The sequence below is a fragment of the Salarias fasciatus genome, chromosome 6 (genome assembly GCF_902148845.1).
Source record: "Salarias fasciatus chromosome 6, fSalaFa1.1, whole genome shotgun sequence".
NCBI classification, from domain to species: Eukaryota; Metazoa; Chordata; class Actinopteri; order Blenniiformes; family Blenniidae; genus Salarias; species Salarias fasciatus.
In genome coordinates, this window is record NC_043750.1 from 9336024 (window position 1) to 9355000 (window position 18977).

The following is an 18977-nucleotide window of genomic DNA, read 5'->3' on the forward strand; positions in this document are numbered from 1 at the left end:
CAACTGGACTGCAGGATCCCTGCCCGTCAGCGAAACACCGGGACCAGAACGGTTCTGTTTCAGGACAGCAGGGTCTGCACAGAGCAGAAGAGGACGAGAGAACCCAGGCAGCTCCGACAGGGTGGACCTTCCTGTTTGATGTTTTATGGTTATGTAGAAACATTCTGCAGATTCATGCATTTACTGCACTTAAATCCAACTGCTGAAATAAAAACGTGTCTGAGCCAATAACGGTGAAATGGGGGGGTCCACAGGGTGCAACCATAGGTCCACTGCTGTTTAAAGTGGCTATGGAACCCTTTGCTATTGCTGTACGATCACGCTTAGCTTTGACAGGAACTATCGTGGAATAAGTAGAACATAGAATCTTCTTACATGCAGATGACATGATTTTATATCTTTCAAAGTCTGTCTACATAAGCCTGTCCCTGCTTTGCTTGGATCGATTGAGGAGTTTGCTGAATATACTGCCAAAGATACTCTGGTTATCAGAATATCCCTCTGCCGCCTCCTGCTGGTTGGTTTAAGAAGCTGAAAAAGCTCATTCTTATTTTCAAGAAGAAGAACAAAAGATCCAGGTTGAGATTGTCATTGCTTCATCTACTGTTTAACAAAGGAGGCCCGAAGTGTCCAAATGCAGAGTGGTGTTTCTGGTCATGCACAAGACGCCCCTAGTGGACAGAAATGGAAAGTAAAACCTTGAACCTTGAGCCTTCATATCTTTTTTTCTGATATAGAAATTAATATGATTGAAAAGAACAAAAAACCTTTATAAAGAACATGGTTAAAGTATGGAAAGAGGTTCAATGATATTTGAAGGAACCTGTTGTCCGATCACAATTTACACTGATTTGGAGAAATCAGGATTTCAATTTAGAAGAAGATTGGAGCAAAACAAAATAATAATCTCAACAAACCACCAGATTCTAAATTGTTCAAAAAGACAATGTCAGAAATATACAAATGAATAAAGTCATAATCCTCAGGGAGCGTCATGCCAAATGCAGGAAAAGTGAGCTGAAAAAGAAAACTCAGCTGAGGAATGGGAGTCGGTCTGAACAAAAGCTCACAAACACTGAACTCAAGATTTAGGCTGCTGCACAACAAATGGTTAATGTGAATATATATTATGCCTGTAAAACTGAAAAACTGCAGACTCAAATATCCCAGACACATGTACTAAATGTGAAGAAACCAAAGGCACGCTGTGGCATTGTGTGAGGGAACGTAGAAAGATCGCAGCCTTTTGGAACGCAGGAACACAAACTATAAAGGAAATAATCTGGAAAGAGGCTGTGAAGGATCCAGGTTTCCTCATTCTGGGATTATTCCCTGAAAAAGTTAAACATACAAAGTGAACGGTTATTTATTGACTTGGGTGTTTGCAAACAAAGTCATTAACAGCACTAAAAGGTAAGAGACTGTGGACCCGAGAATCAAAGGATTAAACAGATGTTTGCCACTGGAGAGAAAGAAGGACGCGTTTGAAAACATCTGGAGACCTTTGAGAAGTCTGGAGATCAACATGCAGTGAAGGAGGATGACTGAGGACAATGTTTTATAATCAGAATATTAATAATAATGCATTGGTTTTATATAGCGCTTTTCAGGACACTCAAAGACGCTTTACATTGCATTCTTCGTTCTCTCCATACTGGGTGGTGGAAAGCTACTGCTGTAGCCACAGCTGCCCTGGGGCAGACTGACGGAAGCGAGGCTGCCAATCTGTGCCATCGGCCCCTCCCACCACCACCAACCATTCACTCTCACAACTTTCATGCTAGGCAAGGTGAGTGAAGTGTCTAGCCCAAGGACACAACAACAGTTTTACGCCTGCAGGAGCGGGGATTGAACCGCCAACCTTCCAGTTATAAGACCTGCTCTACCAACTGAGCTACTGTCGCCCCATATTATTGTAAAATGTAAGCTTTTAAAGGTGCATTAAGGAGTTTTTCAACTTTAAAAATACTTATTTTCCACCATAAATATGTTACACATTTTTAATGATGTGTACAATGTGCCCTGACATATTCATTGTAAGTACTGCTAACAGCGCTAATTTGTCACTTGGTCTGGCACCATAATTTTTTTGGGGAGGATTTGAAAGGAATGACGTAATGCGCGCTCCGGCTGGCCTGATGGAGTTAAGTTTTGTTTTGTCTGCCATTACTCCGCCAGATGCTCAGTGAGCAACAACTGAGCAGGATCTTCCAGAAAGTAAGAACAGACTGGCTTCTAGCACTGCCACAGCTCCAGCACAGACTCCACCAGGGAAAAGAAACTTACATTTTACTCGAGCGCTACTAAAAGAGCGAGGAAGGAGTTCCCCTCTTCCGTGCACGCGAGCCACAGGCACGAGTGTTTCACTAAGCTGCATTACGCCCAAAGCCTGCAGGGGGCGCTGTTTCACATAAAACGTGCAAACTCCTTAATGCACCTTTAATGGAATGATACCTCAAAAAAAATATTTTCACGAACAAGAGAGGAAACGTGTTGTTCAGTTTGATCTATTCATATTTTGTTAAGAAACCCCCCCCCCCCCCCCACAGCATTCCCAACTGGCCTGACTGGGAAACCAGGTTTTCAGTGTATTCAGTAAATAAATCATCAGAACATCTGGACGTCACATGTTTCCATCTGATGGTTCTTGAGTTAACAGGGCTCTGGAATCAGACCTCCAGACCCATAGCCTGAGGATCCAGGTGATCCAGGCGATCAGAGGTGCAACAGGTCCGCCCCAAAGGGTGGAGGCTGCGGCCCGACACCTGGCGGAGAGGTGAGACTGCTCAGCCCGGACCGGATGTCTGCTTCATCTTCTCTGCCTGGTGCCGCCGCGACCCCATGTGGAAAACATGTGATCCGCTGCTCCCGCAGAGCAGCCCGCTGGGCGTCCTGTCAGGAACGATCAGCGTGTGGATGAACCGGGAGACTGGAGGCCCGCGCGGCGCCGCTCGCAGCTCGCGGTCTGCTGGCGGCTTCAGCACGCGCGGATAATCCGGTTAGTGTGGCTTAGTGAGTCTGTTCCATCCCGCATAACGGTCTGCTCCTCACGTCTCGGTTTAAACAGGTCAGCAAGCCCATTGGCCAGCGCGTCTGTCAGTCACATTTCCGCGGCACCGCCCCTCGAGCTTCCCATTGGCCGTCGGGGACGTCACTGAAACCGCGTGCGCGCTCTTATTGGCCCGGCGCTTGCTCAAGGTCACGCCTTCGGGAACCGCCCTAGGGAGCAGAGTATCGACACCTTATTGGTCGAGTCCTCATCCATCGTGTGACGTTGAGGAATACTGAAATATCATTGGTTGAGTTAAATTTCAATCACCCGGACAGCCGGAGCCGATTGGTCGGCCGGGCTGCCGGTCACGTGCCCATTGTGTGTGGATTGGCGCAGCGGTGCGGGCGGACTCGTTCATGGGCTCGGTCTTCAAGGCTCGCGGAGAGCGAATGTCGTCATGAGCGGTGGGTAGGAATTAAAACATTGGTGTTTATATTTCAATCTGCTCGCTAAAACCTTTTGTTTGCATTGAAGTCGGGAGTGCAGCACGCGATGCGGCGCCAATAAGTTTTCCCAGGGGAGACTGCGCGTGCGGTGCGGAGCGGAATAAGCGGCGCACTTCCGGAGAAGGGGCTGCCTTTTTTTCTGTTATCAAAGAGAGTTTGAGAGGCTAGCTGCTGCGGAGGAGGAGGAGGCGGAGGAGGAGGCAGTGGCCGCTCCGGGGCTGCTGCTCCTCCACCAGTTCACCCCGCATTCCTCCCGTGCATTCCCACCTCCAGCAGCCCCCCACAAGACAAAAGACCCGTGTCAGCGTCTCCTCTCTGTGCGTTAGAAGCAGCTGCACAGCGGCCAGCTTCAGCGGGCTGCCCCCGTGTTTCGGATTAACTGGCTTCCCTGATAACTGGTGGCCGACTTTCTGCGGCGCACGTCGTTTGTCACTGTCAGCAACAGCAGCGGTTAAATTAAGACTAACAGAAAATGCGGCACCTCCAAACCTCATTACAAATGTGGTTCGGCGGCCTTCCCGGGGGCTGCTTGGCGCTTCCGTTGTCCTGTTACTAGCAGCAACAAGGGACGCGAAAGGAACCGGTCACCAGTTAACAAGGAAACCACTCCGTCCGAAACACCGGCTAGTTAGCATGTTCAGGCTAGCTGCTGGTCCAGCTAACCCAGTCTGCTTGATGGCCGCGCTATTTTGAGGCCGCACTCTTTTTACTATTTGTGTTTAAGTTGGAGCTTAAAGGGACCCTGACACGAGTGGTGCGGGTCATGTGAAGTGTCAGAGTGTGTGTGTGTGTGTGTGTGTGTGTGTGTCTGTGTGTGTGTGTGTGTGTGTGTGTGTGTGTGTGGACAGGTGACAGCCCTCTACTGTTGACATGCCGGCTCTCAGGCCTTCTTCCCCCAGATTCCCCCTCATCCCCTCTGCTTCAGGGCTCCAGAGCTTTCAGTCACACCGGGCTCAGTTTGAGGAAGAGGCGTGTCTGTGAAACTTTTTAACTGTCAAAATGTCTCAACTCAAAAATCAGGAGCGTCAGACGTACAACCCCATAAGATACCGCGGAAAACATGAGCTCCCGGGGCCAGAACCGGTTCGCAAGAGCCTCCAATCTGGCAGGCAGGTTTAAAAAATTCAAAGAAAACATAAATTTTTTTCTTTCTTTTGGAAGAAATCTCAGAGTAGTGGAAACGGCACAACAGTGCCGCCTGAGCTGAGATTTCAGCGATGCTGCCAGGAAAGATGGCGGCCTCGACGCTGCCGGCGTGAGGTTAATGCAGCAGCTGTAAAAGAAGCTGCCCAGAAGGTTTCGTTAAAGATGAGGTTATGTTAGGCTCGTGGTCGTTTTCTGCACTAATTCTTTGGTTTCGATGAGCATTTTCAGCAGACCTGCTCTGCACCGGAGCAAAGATCTCCAATGGTTTCTATAGCACTCATTTACCCGTCCGGCCTGGCCTGCATGTGGATCAGCTGTCTGCTGCTGAGAAGACACAGCGTCTCCCTGAGACCTGGAGACAGCGTGCACGATGGTCGCGGTCAAAGGTCGTGATGTGGCGTGGCGTGCAGTCGCAGCCTCTCTGTGTGAAGCTTTTCTGGGACAAAGGTCCAGTTTATACGACAACATTTCCAGTGAAAATCCTCTGTTTCCATGGCGATGGAGCATTTTCAAAAAGTTGCACCGGTGGAGCCGTTTTCAGAGAGTTGTGTTTCAGCTGCTCTGAGCCTGCCGTTCGTCATGGAAACGGGGCGGAGCTGGGCTGGTTCTCTCCTCTCCAGCCGTCTGAAGGCTCCGGGTTCCGGGAGCCCGTCCACGTCCCGGTGAGGAGGACAGCTGTGTGGGACGGTCTGGCTGTGGACGCTCGGTGTGGGGTCGTCTCGGTGCCTTTCTGACTCCTGTTTCTCATTGGAAGCTGAATGGAAGCGGAGTCGATGCCGTTGGTGTGACAGATGAATTCTTCAGTAGCGTGTGATTCCTGTCCCGGCCTGTCCCGGCCAGCGTTTCCTCTCTGGACGTCTGCGTCTCCTGCGGTTCTGACGGCTCCGTCCTCCTGGAGGAGTGCGTTTTGCTGCTGAACGCCTCCAGTCCAGATGAAAACAGCTGTTTTAGACGATGCATCTGTATGGCTTCAGTGTGAGCTCCATGCGTCTGTTGTGGTGTCAGCGGTGTTGGCTGTAGGGACGGGAATCGCTGCTTATCAATACGATTCTCTTTTCAATTCTCATTGAGGGAGAAATTAAACAATGCATTAGCTCTTTAATATCTTCATCCTAAACAGAAGGAAAAAATGTCCCATGTGACGATGAAAAGTGTAGCCAGTCGCCCCGGTTTCATCTTTTGGTGTGAAATACAGCCGAACTCTGAGCTTCTTCCTGACGCCAGGTTGGAAAACGCCGGGCTCACACTGGATGCCTGCGTGTATCCGGTCCGACTCCGGGACGGAATTACCGCAGCACTGTCAGTACACCGCCTCTGGTGCGTCTGTGGTCCGCCTGAGAAGGTTGCCAGATCCGTTGCTCTTTCAGCCCAAAACATAATGTTAAAACCGTCCATCAACAGAAAGCAGCCCAAACCTCCATCTCTGTAGAAAATACGGCTTAAAATCGTAAAAAATGGATTTGCATAATAAAAAACGTCACGAACACAGAACCATTTCATCAACCCACCCACCGTGCTCTAAAGAACCCCGATTGTGCAGAAACGACGCCCAATCTGGCAACACACAGCCGCTCCGGTCATGGAGCTGTTTAGTGTCGTTTGACTTTCCTGCAGTGACTCAGTACAGCATCGTTCATTCTTCCAAATCGAAGGTTCTTTTTCACAGACCGGTGTGTTTGTTTGTTGACCTTTACTGATGGTTTCGACAGCTGTCAGCCATCTTCCTCAGAGTGTTGTCACTGATGTTGTGACGTATCTTGTCAGCTGATTTAAACACACAACACAACACATCAGTGACAACGCTCTGAGGAAGATGGCTGACAGCTGTCGAAACCGTCAGTAAAGGTAGAAAAACAAACACACCGGTCTGTGAAAAAGAACCTTACATTTGGATTACACTTGGAAGACCATATGAACCTTTTTGGAATATCGTTCATTGTCACAGATTTTAGGGTGCTTTCACACCTACTAGTCCGCTAGAGTGGTTCGGTTTGGACATAAATTATTAATAAACGTAGCAGCTGTCAACTAGTTCGATTCGCATTCACACCACTTGTTTTTGCAGATGAACTATCCACTATGACCCTCTTGCCCCTTGGTGGCGCTGTTCACTCAATAGTGTGTTTTGGGAGACGGAAGTGAACCCTGATTGGCCAGCATGTGTGACGTGATGCACCACGCGGCTTGCTACGGCGGAAGCCTCCGCCGACCAAAAAGCCTTCTCCACAACAGAGCGGACAGGACCGAGGCCGGTCAACGTTCACACCAGAAGCGGACCGCACCGAGACCGCCTCCTCGAGGAGGTCTCGGTACGGTTCTTTGTTCCGGACCAAAACTAACTGGTCCGCTTTCACACCAGCGCATACGAACCGAACCTGCAGGAGTTGGGGACTCTAGTCCGCTTCAAGCGGACCAAATGCTGTAGGTGTGAAAGCACCCTAAATTTGAAATCTCTTATTTTGGAACACGTATCTACTTTCCTTCTGAGATTGGGCAGCAGGGCTCCAGCGTGCGGAAAAATAGGATCCTTGCTTAAAGCTCGTGTCCGGAGTTTTGAAAGAGAGAGGTTTTTTCCGCCCTCCCTCTGCTTTCATGAGCGACCAAGCCACGCCCCTTTAATCATGCACGCGAATTATCTGTCGGGTGAAAATGAGAGCCTCTGAGTCCTACAGCATCCTACATGTTGAGCTGTTTACGGTGGATGTTCAGCAGACAGTGGATATTTCCGAGGTAAGCGTGGCGGCTGCTGCGGAGCTAACTCACCTCTGCCTGGGCGAGCGGCCGCGCTCTCTGGCTGCGTGCACATGTTGACTGACAGCACGAGAATGCGGAAGCTCGCATTCTATTGGCTCACGCTGACCGGCGCTTTTTCGGATAACATGGGGGTCTATGAGGCGAAGGCGGGGCTCATAGATAAATTTTTATATTGCTTTATGCTAATATTATAGTAAAGTATCGAACCAGACTGACACATTTAAGCTCTGTTGAAAAATGATACATACGTTGGAAACAAACGGAAACTCCGGACACGAGCTTTAAAGTTTCCAGACCACCGGACGGGCTCCCTGGTGGCTCCGGACCACAGCCGCACCGGGGCCGGCCTGAGCCTGGCTGAGCCCGGCTGAGCCCGGCTGAGCCCGGCGTTACGCTCACGCACGTTACGTCATCACGCACACAGCGGAATCGTCAAGGAGACAGGTGAACAATTCCTTGGATTCGAGTCACTGGGAATCGGGTCCACTAAAGAATCGGTTCTCGACTTCCATCCCTAGTTAGCTGTCGGCGACATCTTGAGTGGTGTTAGCCGTTAGCGTGGCGTGGCGGCGATGTTAGGTGGTGGCGGCGGCGTCCTGAGCAGACTGGGACCGGCGGTCCTCACTGAAGCAGAGCTTCCTCTTTCCGTTTCGTTGTTTCTGCCCTTGGAGCTCCTGGACGTTCGCCAGCAGCTCGACGTTTGGCGGTCAGTGTTTGTTCTGATTCTTTCCCAGGACCAAACAGCAAGGCCGATCAGCTGACTGTAGAAAACGCCCCGAGGCATTATGGGGAATGCTTGTTGCACTGATTGTCTGATTCCATTTTGAGGAGGGTCATCAGTGGGAGGAGACCCCCGCTCACACACTCACCCCCGTTTTCTGTCCTGACTGTTCACGGACGTGAAGACGTAGGTATTTTCGTCATGTGTGTTCCTCCACGTCGACTCAGACGCTGTGAGTTTAGATTTCAGGGTCTTTGTGACTCTCTGTGACCCGTCCGGCCAGCTGTCTGATTCGACGGGTTTCACCGTTCCCTCCCGGTTACTGTCAGCTGTCCTAACCCTCTCCTCCTTCTTTTGTTGAAATACTGACAGGAGTAAATGTTTCCCTTCAAAGAACTGGGATTTCTTCAGCAAACATCAGTCGCACTAATAAACCACCAGAAAACAAATCCGCCTGCGTAGAACTGATTCTTCTCCCGTTGATTAGTCAGGGCTGTGAATAGCTCCTCCTGGATCACCGTCAGGATCCAATCATCATACGGCGGCGACAGCCGAGTCCGAGTCCACGCCTGGAAGAGCGATGCGCCTGCCGACACATCCATCGACTGACCGACCGACTAACAAAGTGTCTGATTGTTACTGACTGATACCCGTTTCCCACTGGCCAAAAAACCTGTTTAAACCTGCTGGTACCCGACTCCTCAATGCAGTGGGAAAGGGTTTCATCGGCATTTCGACCCGGGTTTAAATCGACTTGCCTCCGATTGGCTTCAGCATGAAAGGCAGACCCGGGTCAGCGTGGTCATTTCTGTGATGACGTCGCTGTATCGTGGCTACGTTAGCATGCTAGTTGTTTTTACACATAGCGTGAGATTTTCAGCATTGGCGAGATCAGAGAGCTTCTCCTGATCCGTAGGGAAGAGGAGATTCGCCGACTGCTGTTTACCTTGCTGTGCTCCATCGCGCTGATGGTGTCATCAACGTGGGACACCATCAACGCGGGAAAACACAGCCATGCAGCTTGCCTGCAGGCGGTTAGACCCGGGTCTGCAGGCGGTGGGAAAAGAGGTGGTTGCCAATTGTTAGAGGGTCGACCCGCTAGTTTCAGTTGGAAAGGGGTATGACTGACTGACTGACTGACTGACTGACTGACTGACTGACTGGAACTGTGTCAGTCTGTCTGACTGTGCTTTGTGTTCCTGCAGAACAACAGGACAGTATGGCTACCACTGTTGCTGTCAGTCCCAGTGAATACCTCCAGCCCTCCACCGCCTCTGCTCAAGTGAGTGACAGCCTGCCAGCTCTGGAGGACCAACACACACCGCTCACACCGTTCACACTGCTCACACACTGCCCACACCGATCAGATCACACTGTTCACACCCGCCCAGTTTACATGGTGTTTTTTCAATCCGATTGAAAACAGTCGTATTAAAAGTATTTGTGTCCATGGACGGCAGACAAAGATCCACCATCAGTCCTGGTTCTCCAGGGTCCTGGTGCCCCCGGGTCCTGGTGAAGCGACCTGGTGAAGGTCTTTAGCTCTGCAGCCAGCGGTCCTCAGCGCTGAGCAGTGTTTTAATCTGCTGGATCTCTGATCAATAAAGTTCCAGCGTCTCCCTGAGACGCTGCTCAGAGAGCTCCTCCCCCAGCCGGAGCCCCCCCCCCCCCGCCGAGCGCAACGTCCCGTTGTCTCGGGGCTCCTCTCCGCCCGCTGGTGTTTCAGATTAACTGGTGTCCTTGTTAACTGGTGACCAGCAGATGTTGAAAGACCAACTGAAACCTGTAGTGTTTCTAGCGAACGTCAATTTTCTACGGTTTCAGTGAATTTATCAGTTTAGAGTCTTTTGTGAGTCGTTTTTTAACATCTGCTGTTTCCAGCATGAGTTTACAGGAATCCATCACTCGTTACCATGGGAACCAGTTAATCCATAACACCGGGCAGCGGTCCGCTGGTAGTCTACCACTGAGGTCTTTCAACAGCTGCCTCCATCTCTCCTCTCCCGTGTTTGTTCTCTCTGGATTATTATTTTAAAAAGTGCTTCTCAACCACTGCTGAGTTCTTCTGCTTGCTTTTGACTTTCCTGTTTCCTACTTCCTACTTCCTGTTTGCTGTGTCCTGTCACGTCATCACGTCACTACATACGAGGGAACGCATGCGCGAAACCAATAATCCAACGTTTAATTCGCTCCGCTGTTTATATGAGACACAGAGCGGATTATTGTTCGGCGTAGACGACTTCGAACAATCAGATCCGAAATCCAGTCCGAGTGACGCGCAAATTTACAGTCCGCTTCCCTCCAGTCCGATGATAGGGAGGATTTTTGGGTTCGTGTAAACGTGGCCAGTGTTCTCTCTGTTCTCACTGCTCAGGGTTCCAGCTCCGTCTTAAACTGGAGTTGGGCTCAATGCCGTCACACTATTTCACTGCCAGCAAAGTTAACATTAAAAGAACAAAAACAACAAACACATTACGCTGTCAGACTTTCCTGGTTCCCCTCTCTCCTGGTTCTCTCCTGGTTCTCTCCTGGTTCTCTCCTGGTTCTCTCCTGTTCCTCTCCTGGTTCTCTCCTGGTTCTCTCCTGGTTCTCTCCTGTTCCTCTTCTGGTTCTCTCCTGGTTCTCTCCTGGTTCTCTCCTGTTCCTCTCCTGTTCCTCTCCTGTTCCTCTCCTGGTTCTCTCCTGTTCCTCTCCTGTTCCTCTCCTGGTTCTCTCCTGGTTCTCTCCTGGTTCTCTCCTGTTCCTCTCCTGGTTCTCTCCTGGTTCTCTCCTGGTTCTCTCCTGTTCCTCTCCTGGGTCTCTCCTGGTTCTCTCCTGGTTCTCTCCTGTTCCTCTCCTGGTTCTCTCCTGGTTCTCTCCTGTTCCTCTCCTGGTTCTCTCCTGGTTCTCTCCTGTTCCTCTCCTGTTCCTCTCCTGGTTCTCTCCTGGTTCTCTCCTGGGTCTCTCCTGGTTCTCTCCTGGTTCTCTCCTGGGTCTCTCCTGGTTCTCTCCTGGTTCTCTCCTGTTCCTCTCCTGGTTCTCTCCTGGTTCTCTCCTGTTCCTCTCCTGGTTCTCTCCTGGTTCTCTCCTGTTCCTCTCCTGGTTCTCTCCTGGTTCTCTCCTGTTCCTCTCCTGGTTCTCTGACGCTGGGTTCTCCCTCCAGGACACTCAGCCTTCCCCCCTGGCCCTCCTGGCCGCCACCTGCAGTAAGATCGGTCCTCCGGCGGCCCAGGCTCCGGCCGCCTCCCCGCCGGCTCAGCCGCAGCCCCGCCGGCTCCTCCCCATCAAGCCGGCCCCCATCGCTCCCGCCCCCCCCAAGAACCTGGGCTTCCTGTCGGCCAAGGGCAATGTGATCCAGCTCCCGGCCGGCCTGGGCTCCGCGGCGCCCGGCAGCCCCATCGTCCTCACCATCCAGCAGAGCCCCGCCCGCGGCGGCGCCGCCCCGCCCAACTTCCAGTACCAGGTGGTCCCGCAGATCCAGGGCGCCCAGACCATCCAGGTGATGCCCCAGGGGGGGCAGATCCAGCTCATACCCGGAACCAACCAGGCCATCATCACCGCTCCCATGACCGTGCCGGCGCCGACGGCGGCCGCCGCTCCCATCACCCCGCAGAAGACGGTGGCCATCAAGCCCTCGCTCAAGATGCACAAGGCCAGCAGCGCCGCCGCCAACGTGGTGCAGCTGCCAGGGGGGCTCACGCTGCCCCTCAACGTGGCCACCGGCGAGGTGGGCGGCGCTCAGATCGTCACGGAAACCGCCGCCGCCCCGCCCACTCCCGGGAAGAGCCGACGGGGAAGGAAGAAGAGGGTGGTGCTGGCCGCGGAGCCTCAACCGCCGCCGCCTGCGCAGGCGGCTTCTCCACCGCCGGAACAGATGGAGACCTTCCTGATCGAGACCGGAGACAACATCATCCAGGTAAACATCATCCAGGTAGAAACATGTTCAGACCGGAGCTTTTCTCTCCAGCCTTCAGTCGTCCGTCTGGATCTGTACCTAAAGGTACTCTGAGTAAACTCACTTCCTGTGTGTGTGCGTGTGTGTGTCTGCAGGCGGGGAACAACCTGCTGATCGTGCAGAGTCCGGGCCAGCCCGCCGTGGTGCAGCAGGTCCAGCTGGTCCAGTCCAAGCCGGACCCCCAGGTGGTCCAGATCCCTCAGCAGGCCCTGAAGGTGGTGCAGGCCGCCTCGGCCACGCTGCCGCCCGTCCCACAGAGACCGCCGGCGTCCTCCGGCCTGCAGGTCACGTCCACAGAGGCGTCCCCCACACAGGTAAACCCTCCCACCAGGAAGACTCAGCTGCAGCGCCCCCTCCTGGCCCGTCGGCGCAGACTTTCTGCTAAAGCCTCATGGAGGTGAAGCTCAACTCTGTGTGACCTTTGACCTCCAGCCTGATTTGCCGTTCTCGTCTCCTCTCTGCAGCTCCTCTTTAAAACGGCGTCCGGCGAGTGGCAGACGGTCCAGATCCAGGACTCCGCCGCCGCCACGCCCGTCACCTCGGTGGCGTCCGTCGCCTCGCCCGCCGCGCCGTCTCCGCTCGCCGCCAAGAAGCCGCCGGCGGGCGGCAGGAAGGAGCGAACCCTGGCCAAAATCGCCCCGGCGGGGGGGATGATCGCGCTGAACACGTCGCCGCTGTCCTCGGCGACGCAGGCGGTGCAGACCATCAGCATCAACGGCGTCCAGGTCCAGGGCGTCCCGGTGACCATCACCAACGCCGGAGGTGAGCCGCTTCCCGATGTGAAACCACTGACGTGTCCGTGTGTCAGCGCAGAGCTGCGGCACACAGAGTGAACGCTACGGAAGGTTCTGTGATCGCGCTGCTTTGTCACATTGTGTGTGTGTGTGTGTCAGGCCAGCAGCACCTGACGGTGCAGACGATGCAGGGCGGGGGCCTCCAGCTGGCCTCGGCGCAGGGCCCCCCCTCCCTCCACGTGGACCACACGCTGACCCTGGAGCTGCCCGGCCAGCCGGGGGCAGAGAAGAAGCGCCGCATGGCGTGCACGTGCCCCAACTGCAAGGACACCGACAAGAGGTGGGGCCACGCCTCCTCGAGGCCACGCCTCCTCAGGCACAGGAGGCTCACTCTGTGCACGTGTGTGTGTGTGTGTGTGTGTGCGTGTGCGTGCGCTCAGGCCCGGCGAGGTGGGGAAGAGGAAACACATCTGCCACGTCCCCGGCTGTGAGAAGACCTTCCGGAAGACGTCTCTGCTCCGGGCTCACGTCCGGCTGCACACCGGCGAGCGGCCCTTCGTCTGCAACTGGGTCTTCTGCGGCAAGAGGTTCACACGCAGCGACGAGCTGCAGCGGCACGCACGCACACACACAGGTGCAGCACGTGCACACACACACACACACACACACACACACACACACGTTTGTACTTCCATGGTTGTCAGGACACTCATTGACATAAAGCATTTCCCACCCCCTTGCCCTGACCTTAACCCAGACCATAAACCCGACCGAAGCCTGATTCTAACCTCAACCCAAAAATCAAGTCTTAACCCTCAAAAAGGTCTGGAGAAAAGTGAGGACCGGCTGAAATGTCCTCACTCTGTTGTAGGCGATACACTTACGTATTTGCCGATATGATACGATACGCAATATTCAGCTGACGATACGATATATATCACGATTTTTGGCCAATGATATGATCCAATACGATTCGATACGATTTGATAAAGTAACATTTTCTGCAAGTTTTTCAGGGGAACGTGTGATTTTGGTGACGTCTCGTGACTTCCGTTGACTTGGATTGATTTTATTGAACTGAAAAATGAATGCATCAAATACACAACATATGGACTAGGCACAGACAGAATCTACAGCAGTGATCATCAACTGGCGGCCCGTGGGCCGAATCCAGCCCGCCGAACCGTCCAGTCTGGTCCGTGACTGAATTTCAACCCAGGGCCAAGCTCCGTTCATGAAACATGAAGATAATGCAGGAAGTGCAAAAAACCTGTAGTTCCGGTGAAATTCCTGCAGGGGGCGATGATGCTGGTTTCAAAAAGAGCCCCAGTCTCGGTTTAGCCACCAGAATTCGCCTAAAAAATTTTAAAACAAAAAGCGAAAACGCTGATTGGCTCGGCCGTTTCACGACCGAATCAAATCCTTTTCTATGGGCTCCAACCCAGACTGAGCCCAGCTCCAAAATCCGAACTGGATGAGGAGTGGGCGGGGCTGGTTTACGAGGCAAAGTCTCATTGGAACACATTCGAAAATGAAGATTTTCAGATTGAAAATAAACATAACGCGCCCAGTTCCAGAACATCTTTTGGTCCCTGTCAGTAGTTTCTACAGCCGTGCTGCTTCACCAGACTGGTTTTCACATAACCGGTCTGTTGATTTTATATTACGAGTTAAAGTTTTGCATAAATCGCCCTATCACAGCGGTGATGCGGTCACGTGACGGGCTGGACCAATCACATTTACATCCGGTTTCAAATGTTCAACATGAAGACGTCCTGCTGGACTCTTCAGAACGGGATTTCGTCGCGCTATGGGTGGCGTCACGAGACGTCTATCCATTGTATTAAGGAGGTCTGTGATTCCAGCGCAAGCACCCCTTGGGCCCGCGACCGGACTGATCGGGTTTCCTGTTTAGTCTTTATTTTATTGGGCTTTAAAGTTTGTTAAGATTTTGTTGAGGTGCTGCAGGGAGGACGTGGCTCTCAGCGTTTGTGGTGTCACTGCCATGTGTTTATCTGTTAAGCCTTGTTTCAGCCTCTCATCTCTCTGCCCCCCCCCCCACCCCACCCCCTCACCCCCCAGGAGACAAGCGCTTCGAGTGCAGCCAGTGTCAGAAGCGCTTCATGCGCAGCGACCACCTGACCAAGCACTACAAGACTCACATCAACACCAAGAACCTGTGAGCCGCCGTCCGGCCGCGTTCCATACACACAGACTCTCCCAGGAGAACCGTGGAACCGGAGGAACCCAGACAGTACCGGGGGGCGCCGGGAGCGGAGGCCCCGCCCACTCGGCAGAGGCCCTGCCCACTCGGCCGGACGCCGCGGGCTGTGGCGCACGGCGGAGCGCTCCCTGCTGGACTCAACTCAGTAATAATAGTTCCTGTTCTGTTCTGCTGGTCTGAAAGTGAGAACCAGCAACTCGGCCAGACTACACACACACACACACACACACACACACACACACACACACACACACACACACACACACACGCGCGCGCTTCTTTATTTATGAACTTCTCCTGAGGAGGAAAATACGCCAAATCGTTGAGACTCCAGGACGTCTGCTACTCATCCTTTTTTCTCTCTAATTGAAGTTTAAACCCTGTTTCCCCCTAAAGGCCCTCGGCGAATTCTTTTAAAGACCTTTCAAAGTTTACAAAAACCTTTTTAAAGTGCGCTACTAAATTATGTAATATAAATAAAGTCTTTATAACATTTTTTACATAAAATTGTCACAGAATATTTGCCAGGAAACCCCAGCGTTACCGGTACGTCCGCCAGGCGGGCCATGGGGCGGGGGGGGGGGATACAGGACCAAACGTCACTGTGCCTTAACGTCAGATTCTAAAGAAAAGGCATCGGGGGCCAGAGAACCAGGAGGACCAAGAACGGAGCCTTGTGGAACACCACAGGCCGCAGGATGGTTTGTCCTCAGTGGGCTGGTTCAGACGTTAGCGAGCTGCTGCAGGTACGATGACAGCTAGCTAGCTAGCTACCTTGCTGTCAGGTTAGCGCTGGTGTTTCCCTCCTTCCTGTTTCCTTCTTTTCTTCCACGTTTGTCGGTTCAGTGTTTCTGGACTGGGAACAGGTGTGGCAGTGATCGGGGCGGGTCTGGCTGTCTGGGGGGGGGGGGGGGGGGGGGGGGGCGCTTTTTAAAAACATGTCCAGAAGAACCACCGAACGCCAGGGTTTGATTCGACAATCACATCTGGAGATGTAGGAAGAGGATCGTTCAGAGACTTGATCCGGTCCTTGAGCCGACTGAACTCCTCTGGACTGGGTTCATCACTGGAAACCATCACATGGATCTCCTGGTCCACGTCTGGAGCTTCTCCACTAGTCTGGTTTGTTGGAGTTGCTCAGAAAAACTCAACGAGACGTTGTGGAGTGAATCAAACCGTCAGACGTCCCGTTTTCACAAACTGTGTTTTATTAACCAGATAAACCGAGTCCGACTCATTTTTAAGCACTTTGAGAAGAGTTCTTCAAATTGCTTTACAGACTGGACCCAGTCCCCTACCAACCGAGTCCCTGACTGACCGAGTGCCTGACAGAGTCCCCAACCGATGACTTGAGTCCCTGACAAGTCCTCGACCAATGACCGAGTCCCTGACCAAGTCTCCTGCCAACGTTGTTCTTGGCCTCTGACCAAGTCCCCGGCTGAGTCCTTGGAGGAGTCCCTGCCCGACCAAGTGCCTGGCCGAGTCCCCAACTGATGACTTGAGTTCCTGACTGAGTCCCTGACCCAGTCACCTACCAACCTCGTCCTTGGCCGCTGACCAAGTCCCAAACTGATGACTTGAGTCCCTGATGAGTCCCCGACCGATGACTGAGTCCCTGACCTAGTCTCCTAACAACCTCGACCTTGGCCCCTGACCAAGTCCCCGGCCGAGTCCTTGGAGGAGTCCCTGACCGACCAAGTGTCTGACCGAGTCCCCAACTGATGACTTGAGTTCCTGACTGAGTTCCTGATCAATGATTTGAGTCCCTGACGAGTCCCCGACCAATGACGACCTAGTCGCCTACCAACCTCGTCCTTGACCCCTGACCAAAGTTCCCGACTGAGTCCCTGACCCAGTCCCAAACTGAGGACTTGAGTCCCTGACGAGTCCCTGACCGATGACTGAGTCCCCGGGTTGCTGTTTTCTTGTTAAAGAGTGACGGCAGACGGATCGCCTCACATCACTGTTTCTGTCGGTAAATTCAGTGTGTGTCGTCCAGACAGTAACCGTCGGACGCTCCACACGGTGTGTGTGTGTCGTCCAGACAGTAACCGTCGGACGCTCCACACGGTGTGTGTGTGTCGTCCAGACAGTAACCGTCGGACGCTCCACACGGTGTGTGTGTGTCGTCCAGACAGTAACCGTCGGACGCTCCACACGGTGTGTGTGTCGTCCAGACAGTAACCGTCGGACGCTGCACACGGTGTGTGTGTCGTCCAGACAGTAACCGTCGGACGCTCCACACGGTGTGTGTGTGTCGTCCAGACAGTAACCGTCGGACGCTCCACACGGTGTGTGTGTGTCGTCCAGACAGTAACCGTCGGACGCTCCACACGGTGTGTGTGTGTCGTCCAGACAGTAACCGTCGGACGCTCCACACGGTGTGTGTGTCGTCCAGACAGTAACCGTCGGACGCTGCACACGGTGTGTGTGTCGTCCAGACAGTAACCGTCGGACGCACCACACGGTGTGTGTGTGTGTCGTCCAGACAGTAACCGTCAGACGCTGCACACAGGAAGCAGATCGGCTGTGCCGCTCCGCTGTCGGCCTGGGAGGAAACAGACTTTGTACAGCGTGAAAGGAATAAAACTGAATGGGACACTGAATGGCGTCATTCCTGCTTTGTTTACGAGCTGCAGAGCTGCTCCAGTACTTCCAGATGTTTTCCACGTCGAGTTGCAGGTAAGAGGATTTGTTAAAACAGAAGATGCTTTTCAACTGATGTTCCTGCTAACGTCATGAGCACCGACTGAACGCCCGGGTCCAGAGTTCCCGAAGGAAAGAGGGTTCTCCTGCAGTCACACGTTCGCCAGCCGGTTCCCGTGTGTGTGTGTCCATCTGGAGAACTGAAACAACCAGCACTTCGTTTTGTATGAAGGTGCTTCATCACAGTTTGCTGCTTTTCTACAGTAGAGATCCTCAATAAATCGGTCAACCCTCAGTGACGGCTCTCCTCCGTGTCCCCAACCTTTAAGAACTGACTTTCACAAAGTGTTTTCTTTTCTTCTTCCAATAGAATAAAGTTACATACAGAGAGTAACTTTAGCTTTTGGGGTATTGCATTTAATAATATAAAATTTTATGTATTTTCAAAGCCTTAAAGCCAAATTGTAATATAACAGTAAAAGTTGCTGTTAGTTGCAGCCATATTTATGTGATAGGTTCCACTTTGTTCTTAGATTTTTTTTTATGCTACATCTATCAGATGATGACCAACCAATACCATTTAACTTTTGAAATGATTGGTAAAGTGCTTCAAACAGTCTATTGGAAATTATCCTGATTTTACCTTTAAACTGGTCAGAATTCTACAGATATCAGCTTCACGGTCTTATTTTACTGCTGCAGAGGGAATTTAAAGACGTGCAGAGCTGAGAAAGTGAGTTGGAAGGAGAGTACAGACTGCCAGGTTCTCACTGGAGTGCACATGGAGAGCAGGTGTGCACGTGGAGAGCAGTGTAACAACACTTTGTTCTGTTTAACATCTGGATGCTGGACAACATGGCCAGCATCAATTCATCAATAAACCAGTATTTTATGGTTCTAATATTTTGTAGCAGTTTGTAGATATGGTTTTAATGAGACAGATGTTGCGTCCAAGGCTTTACTGTTTATGGTATTTATCATGCTGAAACTCAGTAAGAATCAAAATAAAATCTAGTATAATAATTAATATGGCAACAGCAATACTGTGACAATTAAAAGATAATGATAGAAAAGATAATCATAATAGTGATTATAAAATTTAAATATAAGAACAATTTTAATTATAATAATTGTGATAATAATAGATATAACAATGTAATGTAACAATGATGATCAGAATCATACAATCATAATATCAATAACAATCAACTACAATATCCTAACACCAATTCTCTCAATAAAAATCTCAATCAGCTTGAACAGTTTATGAATTCATTTCACTCCGTTTATGTCTGCATGTCCTCTATATCTGATATTTAT

The 18977-nt window shown here is 51.9% G+C and overlaps 1 protein-coding gene across 1 annotated transcript; it reads left to right on the forward strand.

Moving 5' to 3' along the window:
- The first annotated feature begins 3382 nt into the window (after positions 1 to 3382).
- On the forward strand, positions 3383 to 15875 carry sp2 (sp2 transcription factor). Its single transcript, XM_030093817.1, has 8 exons — positions 3383 to 3456; positions 9325 to 9401; positions 11262 to 12014; positions 12149 to 12367; positions 12518 to 12815; positions 12947 to 13127; positions 13228 to 13421; positions 14870 to 15875. The coding sequence occupies exons 1-8, from the start codon at positions 3450 to 3452 to the stop codon at positions 14968 to 14970; spliced, it is 1830 nt and encodes a 609-aa protein (XP_029949677.1). The 5' UTR covers positions 3383 to 3449; the 3' UTR covers positions 14971 to 15875.
- The last annotated feature ends 3102 nt before the right edge of the window (positions 15876 to 18977 follow it).